This window comes from Echinops telfairi, unplaced genomic scaffold, assembly GCF_000313985.2.
Source record: "Echinops telfairi isolate 266 unplaced genomic scaffold, ASM31398v2 ScPeMD7_12;HRSCAF=54, whole genome shotgun sequence".
In the NCBI taxonomy this organism is placed as follows: domain Eukaryota; kingdom Metazoa; phylum Chordata; class Mammalia; order Afrosoricida; family Tenrecidae; genus Echinops; species Echinops telfairi.
This window is the reverse complement of record NW_022103909.1, coordinates 1,388,818-1,397,744: the sequence shown is the minus strand read 5'-3', so window position 1 is coordinate 1,397,744 and position 8,927 is coordinate 1,388,818. Positions and strand designations below refer to the sequence as shown.

The 8,927-nt window shown below is 51.5% G+C and overlaps 1 protein-coding gene across 1 annotated transcript in view; it reads left to right on the top strand.

The window, feature by feature from the left end:
* Nucleotides 1-5,500: 5,500 nt before the first annotated feature.
* Nucleotides 5,501-8,927, top strand: part of TAMALIN (trafficking regulator and scaffold protein tamalin) — a 13,120-nt gene continuing 9,693 nt past the window's right edge. Inside the window, exon 1 of the mRNA XM_045287221.1 lies at nucleotides 5,501-5,512. Within this exon, the coding sequence (XP_045143156.1) occupies nucleotides 5,501-5,512 (12 nt within the window). The remainder of the gene's footprint in view (nucleotides 5,513-8,927) is intronic.

Here is an 8,927-nt window from a genome sequence, read left to right as displayed (position 1 = left end):
AATCTCCCACCCTGCGGGGCTCCGCTGATGCGAGCTGTGGAGGGTCGTCAGCGATGCCTGGACGCCCACTCTCCCGCCCCCACCCACAACATGTCGGCCTAGCGACTCCCTCTGTGCTCTCCCCGCCCCAAGTCCAGCTCTTCCACCGCTGGGAAGACATTTGGGGGACCACCCCTCACCCCACCCCCGCTCTCATACTCCCCCACCCACCCACCCATGCACACGCACACACTCGTAACACCAAGCAAGAGTTGGGGAGAAACTAAAGCCGTGGTTTGGGGCCCCTTGAGGCGAACCTTGATCCATAGAGCTGCCTGCACCTGTGGACCTGGATTTGCAGACCAAGTCCAAGCCGGTCTGTTGGCGCCAAGCCGCCCCTCTACCCCCACGGCATTCTCGGTACTTCTGTTTGTTTTTGTATATTTTATTAGAAAGGACTGTAAGATAGTCACTTAGACACTTTACCTCTTCAGTATGCAACTGTAAATACATTGTAATATAGAAAATCTTTTGTTTTAATATAAGAATGAGCCTGTCCAATTTCTGCTGTACATTATTAAAAGTTTTATTCACAGAGCTCTTGGCTGCTGTCTGTCCTGCGTGTGTGCAGTCACCACCCAGCTCGTCAGGGGAGTTGGGGCTGGCGGGCAGAACAGGCCACCCTCAGGAGAGGCTCTGATCTGAACTACTGAACGAGAGGCTTCCTGAAGGACAGCCGTTTTTCGTGGGCGTCAGGCCTGGTATGGGAAAGAGGGCAGAAGACAAACCCCGCTTGGGGGGCTTTGCTTTCTAGTGAAGTCTCAACCACTGGGGGTGCAGATCCCCGTTAGTCACAGCAGCAGGCCACGCAGGCCGCCCCCAGGACTCTCCTGAGTTTTGCCGCCCCTCCTAAAGGAGAATGAATGCACACGTTGAGACCATCAGTGTGCAGCGGAAGGCCAGTCCCTGTGAAGAGAACACCAGCCTCGGAAGTCTCGGGCGTCTGTCACCTGGGGTTGCTAGGATTTGGAACCGACCCAAGCAAGGGCACCTGACAACCTGTGACTGTGAGGTGGACTTCTATTGGAGCGTGGTGGCTGTGCGCGACTTCCCTCTAGGCTGAGGGAGCCCAAAGTAGCAGGACCTAGCATCTCAGGGTCAGCCGGGACCCACGTGCTCCATCCCCGAGGCCCTGGGTCTCCCAGCGTGATGTCACCCCTCAGGCCCACAACTTCCCTCTGCAGCCGGAGCTGCTCTTGACAGCCCCCTGAGCCATCTCCATGTGACGTCTTGGCTTTCCAAAGGCCTCACGTTGGTCAAGAAGACCCTCGACCTGACGGACTGACACTTGCTGGGACCACGGGTGCAAACAGCGTGGTCATCATGGTGCAGGGCCGGGCAGTTTGGTTCTGGTGCACAGACACAGGGTCACCGTGAGTCACAACCAACCCAGCAGCGCCCAGACAGGATCCCGCCACATGTTGGGAGGCAACGGTTGTTTTTGTTATGTCTCTTCTGGCAAAACTTTGGAGTTCTAAGGTCACTGCCATCAAGTTAATTCTGGTTCATAGTGACGCTATAAGACAGTAGACTGGCTCTGTGCCGTTTCCGAGGCTGTCAGTCTTTACAGAAGCAGAAAGCCGCCTCTTCCCCTGAGTGGCCGGTGGGTTGGACCTGACCTTGCGGGTAGCAGCCACCAAGGCTCCAGAGTATCTTAGAGTCTGTGTTCCCAAAAATACTAATTATGGTGCTAATGGGCAAAAATTTGCCTCACATACTGAGACTGAATCCCCCCCTCCCCCCACCAACAAAAACAACTGTAGGAGGTGGGCCTTCTGACAGGATAAGAGAAGTCACACAAGGTCCCAAGTTTGCCTGAGTGGCCGCGTCCTTGGGTCCAGGGCACCAACCACTGCATTCTCTTTCGTGGATCCCTGAGCTTTGGCCATTGCTGCCTCTTTGGTTAGAGCCCAAAGACCGTCGGCCAAAAAGGGACCCTAATATGCGACCCAGGCATTAACCGGAGGCGATTCTGACTCATAACAACCCTGTCGTCAGGAGCCTTCAAGTCGGTACTGACCCACAGTGACCCTGTGCACAACGAAGCACTGCCCGGTCCTGCGCCAGCGTCACAGTGGTTCCTGTGCCCGAGCCCACGGCTGTAGCCACTGTGCCCATCCAGCTCATCGAGGGTCTGCCCCCTTTCCCCACCCTTCCAGTTCACCAAGCATGATGTCCTTCTCCGGGGACTGGTCTCCCTGACAACAACGTTCAACGCACGGAAGCTGAAGTCTTCCATCCTTGCCTCTGAGGAGCACTCTGGCCTTACTTCTTCCCAAGCAGCCCGTGGTACTTTCAGGATTCTTCACCAGCCCCACGATTCAAATGCATCGATTCTTCTCCGATCTTTATTGAGAGTCCCGCCTTCACATGCAGATGATGCAGTGCGGAATACTTGGGTCAGACGCACCTTAGTCCTCAAAGCAACATCCTTGCTCTTCAATACTCTAGTGCAGCAGATGTACCGAATGCAGCACGTCTTTTGATCTCTTGACTGCTGCTTCCATGAGCATTGATTGGGGATGCAAGCAAGACAAAATCCTTGACAACTTCACCTTTTCTCCATTTATCCTGATGGGACCTGTTGGTCCAGCTGTGAGGATTTTGGCCATCTTCCCATTGTGTTGTACTCTAACCAATCGATGGTGACCCACGAAAGCAGCGGTCCTTGATCTTCATCAGCAAGTGTTGCAGGTCATCCTCGCTTTCCGTAGCAAGGTTGTGTCATCTGCATATTGTGGGTTGTTAATGAGCAATCCCCAGACTGCATTCTTCTGATCATTCAACTTCTCCGATGAGTTGCTTAGCATACAGATTAAGTATGGTGAGAGGATACAACCCTGATGCACACCTTTCCTGATTTTAAACCATGCGGCATTCCCTTGTTCTGTTCACGTATCTGCCTCTTGATCCATGTACAAGTTCCAGATAAGTACAATGAAGTGTTCTGGAATTTCCATTCCATTCTTCTCAAGATTATCCATGGTTTATTATGGTCGAATGCCTTGGTATAGTCAATAAAACACAAATATTCTCTGCTTTGAGTCAAGATCCACCCGGCATCAACCATGATATCCCTTGTTCTATATCCCCTTCTGAATCCAGCCTGAACCTCCGACAGCTCTTTGTCGATGTACTGCTGTAACTGTTGTTGGAGCATCTTCGGCAAAATTTTACTTGCGTATGATATCAACGATGTTCCATAGTTTGAGCAATCTTTGAAACAGGCATCACAGCAACACACAGCCAGCACAGTGTGATAAACTGACAAGTGATGGCCAGTGACCTTAGAGGGCAGAAAACTTCCAATGCTGTGATCTTTATTGAAGCCGGTTGCCACAGTTCACTCCCCCAAAGCAGCCGGGTAGCTTCCTCCCGCCGGCCTTTGGATGGGCAGTGGCATGTCTATGCATCAGACTCCGACAGTCTTCGATTTTATCTTCTTCCTCTTATACCAGGACTTTCAAAAGGTTCATGGAAAACATGGAATTAAAAGATTTTGCTTTTCCCCCAAAAAAACTTTTTGAAGCCCTCACATATATGGGGGTTGGTGTTTTGAACTCAAGTACAGGATGTCTGCCCTGTTAACCTTCGTCAGAGACCCTGCTCCACCTGTCAGTATGTTTAGTATTGATTGCCACCCCGAGCTTCCCGTTGTCCCAGCTGAGGCTCTGGGCCAGCAGGAATCCGATTATTTCCAGATGTTCGCTCTACCTTTGGCTGCTACAAATCGGCCTTGTGCCAGGCCAGAGTTCTGTCTACAGAGATAACACCAGATGCCCAAGTACCTTGCTGACTTGACAGTGAATCTCAGCCCCGTTTAAATGAAGGCCCCTTTCAGTCCTGAGTTCACAGGCTCACCATCTTGCCAGGCATGGACCTGACCTTGGCAGGCTGGCTTTACCACGCTGAAAAATCAAAGTGGCAGCCGCTCTGGTAGCTCTGCACGTGCTCTTGCAGGTTCCTGACTACACTTCAACTTGCCAGCCCCCAGATGCAGCGGCCTGAATATGTTTGTTAGACCCACCTCCTATTTCTGGGACCCCAAGCCAGTGTGTCTTCAGAGCCCTACGACCCCGAGAACATACCCTAATGAGGCCCAAATTAGGAGTGGGTGCAGTGTGCATCCAGCCCATGCAGGAGTGCGATGACCACAAGGGAGGGATGGAGGAGCAATTAGATCAGACCAGGGACTGACAGGAAGGTGGCCTCTTACTGTCCCGGTTGTTGGCGTCCCCATGGTCAGCACGATGAGATTGAAGGAATATGGCGAGTAGCCTTGGATCCACCAGAGTGCTCCTTGGGAGCCAGAGATGGGCCTTTGTAGTAGAGAGGTTTACAGTTCAATTCTCCAGACCAGGCTCTATTTAGTAAGCATTTAGCCTATCAAACAGGCAGAATACAAAGATGAATGCTTCATGGTCTCGTCCCTTTAAACTTGACCATCGAAATGAGGTAATATTTGCACACTTTCCACACGACAGACACACACACCAACACACTCTTAAACACACACAATACAATCACGTGCACGCACACATGCTCACATAATATAACCTTGCATATACACACAACAGTTCACTCTCACCCTCACACACACACACCTTATCCCATGGCAATTGTTGAGCAATAAGAGCCATTAAAAATACAACAAAAATGACCCAGGGGCATGGCAGGGGAGGTTGGGGAGCTAACGAGTATGAGATGAAAATGTTCTGAAATTGATTGTGGTGATGAATGTACAACTCATCTTAATATGATCGAAATATTAAATTGTATGATATGTGAAGTATATGCCAATAAAACTATTTTAGAAAGAAAAATGGCCACTCTTGTCCAGTCAGCTGCCCACCGGCTGTCCATGCCACTCTCAAGAGGCAGTCTCCGACTGGGTCCCAGGTCCTCATTCCAGGCAGAGCCAAGAGTCACCTGAGCCGCAGGCCTCCCTCCCTTCCGCCCACCTCCCAGCTTAAATGAGTGGCACTGCCCAGAGATGGGCCCCATCAGGCTCTTCCAACTGAGTGACTTTACCTCAGCTCAGAGACCCGAGCTAGCGGTTAGAGGAGCCTGGGTTTCTGAGCCCTGGCCCCAAGGGCTCTGTGTCCTAGAGATGTTCCTAGAGCTGAAGCAGCTCGGTGGGGCACAATTACGCTCTCCCCTTCTCCCCTGTAGGGCTGGGGAGGGGGGTAATTGTTGACTGCCAGGAATCCGAGCAAGGGCAAAATAAATAGCTTATGTCTTCAGGGTGATGTGTGGATCCCTTAAGGAAGCCTTCTGCCCCGTCATCTAGCCTGTTAGCGTCAGCCACCCCCAGCCCCACCACAGTCCCTAGTAACCTTGGTGTTAACCCAGGTCTTGCCTTTAGCTGGGTCCCTGCTGTCTACCAAGCCCTATGCTGGGTGCAAGCAGCCAGGACTGCAAACCAGTCACTTGGGAGTCAACTCTGACCCATGGGGCTGGCATGCGTGTCCGGGTAGACCCACACTCCGCAGGGCTGTCTTTTATATTAACCGGGCGTTCATAGCAAGCCAGGTTCTCCCTTCCTCTTATCTTCTTATCTTTGCTGTGGAGCAGCCATCGTGGACCTTTGGAATGAGAGTTTTTCAGGAGGGCACCGAACTTTCGAGTAATTGCCTGTATTCTGTGTGCCTCTGTTGTTTCGCAGAGGGCAGGTTCACTTCTAGGCTAAGAACGTCTCAGGGTGTCAGACTCGGGGCATCCTCAGTTCTCCACGGTTCTAGTTGGTCTGACTCTTTTTGTCTTTTTCTTTTTTCAAATAAGAATTTGAGTTCTGCTCCACATTTTTTTCTTCTTCACATTTTTATCCCATTCTACTGGGACCATCTAGTGCAGTGGTTCTCAACCTTCCTCATGCTGCAACCCTTTCATACAGTTCCTCATTTGGGGTGACCCCCAACCATAAAATTATTTTCGTTGCTACTTCATCACTGTCATTTTGCTACTGTAATGAATTGGGCCACCCCTCTGAAAGGGCCATTCGGCCCCTAAAGGAGTGGCGACCTCCAGGTTGAGAGCCGCAGAGGAGCAGCGGGGGGAGCTGGGCACCCTCCAGTTGCCCTGGTCTCAGGGTAGATGACGTTATGGCTCCTAGTTCTCCTCTGAGCCCTTGGCTTTGCTCCTGGTGAGTAGAGACTCTTAGTTGTGTCTTAGGTGGATGCCCACAGCTGTTGAGATCCCAAGTGCGAAGCCCCACCCTGGGTTGCAGATCATGATTTTGATGAAGTGTGTTATACCAGTGGACTCAGTTGATCCAGGAGGCTAGGATCCTAAGCTTCCAAACCTGGAAAGTCAGTCTTGGAAGGTGTTTGCTTATGTGTGTGGAGTAGCTAAACTTGTGTCTTCAGTGACTAGATATAGCTGCACTCACGTATTTCTATGTACACATAACTACAGGTACTTGCAAGAAACCCTCGTGGGGTAGCTGGTTACACGTTAGGATGCTAACAAGGTCAGCAGTTCGAAACCACCTGCTGCTCCTCAGGAGAAAGGTGTGGCTTTTGACTACTCCTGTGAACAGTTACTGTCTTGGAAACGCACAGGGGCAGTTCGACCCTGCCCTACAGAGTTGCTGTGTGTCAGGACTGGCTCAATAGCAGTGCGTTAAAGAGCCCTGGTGGCTCTGTGACACAAGCATTGGGCTGCTAACCAAAGGAGCAGCAGTTTGAACCCAGCTGCCACTCCGTGGGAGAAAAGCATGACAGTGCTGCCAGGAAAAATGTACATCTTTGAAAGCCGTCTGTCTGTCTGTCTGTTTGTTATGGATACTTTTATCTCCTCACCTATGTACCCACCTGTACCTACCCACTTACCAGTATGCCTGTCCCCATCCATATGCCCTACTCACGCATTTCGACTGTGCTCCCTGTTCAGTGCCATATGTCCTGTTACACACACACATACACACATACACAAATCTCTACAGTGTAAAGTGTACTTTCTTTTTTTTTTTTTTGTAAAGTGTACTTTCGTACCTCCACCCCCACCCCACTCCCTGATAACTACCCATGAATATTGATTCTTTATAGGGGTCTATATCTATCTGGTCTTCTTGTAAAAGAGGACTCATAGAATATTTGTCCTCATAAGCTTGACTTATTTCACTTAGCATTGTGGCCTCCACCTGCCAAGCTCTATGGGGACACCAGATTGAGGAGAAAAAAAGATACCAGATAATGGATCCAGCCTTAGTAGGCAGTCAAAAGGAGTTGGGGAAGGGCCCATATGAGGGGGGTTCCGAGAAGTAATGGAATTAAAAGATAATTAATGGAAAACTGGAATTAAAAGATAATCAAATTTCCCCACCAACCTTTTTTAAAGGCCCCTTTTATATATACATGGAGCCCTGATGGTGTAGTGGGTTTCTTGTTGCGCTGCTGACTATAAAATCAGCAGTTCTAAACCACTAGCCGCTCCAAGGGAGAAAGATGACACTTTCTATTCCCGGAAAGTTGGACAGTTTCAGAAACCCACAGGAGTAGTTCCACTCGGTCCTGTAGGGTCTCTGGGAGTCAGAATCAATTCATTGTTTTAATTGATTTTGTTGTACATGTACTATCTGGGGGTGCAGGTTCCTACCCCAGCAAAGCTCTCTCCTTGGGGAATTTCACCTGCAGCAGGACAGCATCAGCTGAGGTCAAAAAAACAACCTCCAAGCTGTGTGGAACAGGAACCTCGCGCCCAGAGGGAGCTAACACGCATCAGATGGGATCCAGGAGGAGCCAGGATTCCCTGCCGATGTCTGGCCTGGGTCCAGCCAGGTGGAGTCTTTGGAAGTCTGGTTTGAAGATTTTCTGTCAAGTGACTCATGGCCACCAGAGGGCATCACCACCCCACAGTGTAGTATTCTGGGCTCCCCACCAAAGGCTGGGAAAATTGGTGTGAGCAGGGATGAGGAAACAGGCACAAGTCTCTGAGTTCTCTGGGGGGAGGCTCAGGGAGGGGGTGCCTCTCTCACCTGGATCAAACAGCACAGGCAGGAAAGCACCAGTCTGTCTGATCAGGAGGCCTGAGCCTCGCCCTGCCTTCCCTCCCCTCCGTCAGATGGACACATGGTCCTCCATCTACCCAAGCTCCTTCCCAGCTCTGAGACCAGGATCTAAGCAATCTGCTGTCCCTCAAGGGTCCTCTGGGGCTTCTGCCTGGACATAGAAAAGGTCCTGGGGTATGTACCTCAGTTCTCCGGGGGCGAGAGGGGGGGCTGCTATCATGTGGAGGCAGGGGGGAGCAAAGTGACCCCCGTAAGCTGGGGGGAGACTGCTGCCCCAGTGCCCACCCAAGGAAGAACGTCTTACAGAGCTGTTAGACACAGGTGTCCTGTGGCTCCGGTGGCACTACCCCGCCGCCTCCTATTATTTCTCCAGGTTTCAGGCAGGGGCCTTTCTTGGGGCCCTGGATAGTGATGGGTCCCAGAAGGCGACGTCGGACACATCCCCCTGGAATGAGCAATGACTGGAGGCCGGAATAGAATCCATTTCCTTCCCTGGGCTCAATCCTCCACCCCACCCCCACCCCAGATGCCATCTGTTGGGGAACAGGCAACAGAAGGTCCAGGGGTCCATGTGTGCTAGTGCTTCACAATACAGTCCCATGTTTCCCCACTGTCATCCCCTTGGCCCCTCAACTGATGGCCACTTGGTGGTGCCAAGTTGGGAGGGAGGGGTGTGTGTTGGGGGGGGGGACAAGGGAGCTGGTTGTTAGCTTTCTCGCAGTCTCTATCCCCTTCCCTCCTCTGCCCCCCACCGAAGAAGCAGCCTGCCATCTGGACCTGTGTGATCCTTGAGGGTGGAGGAACACCCCCCCCCACCCCACATACACACACACTCCTGAAGGTGCTAGGGCCTCAGGGTGGAGGAATACCCCACACACAC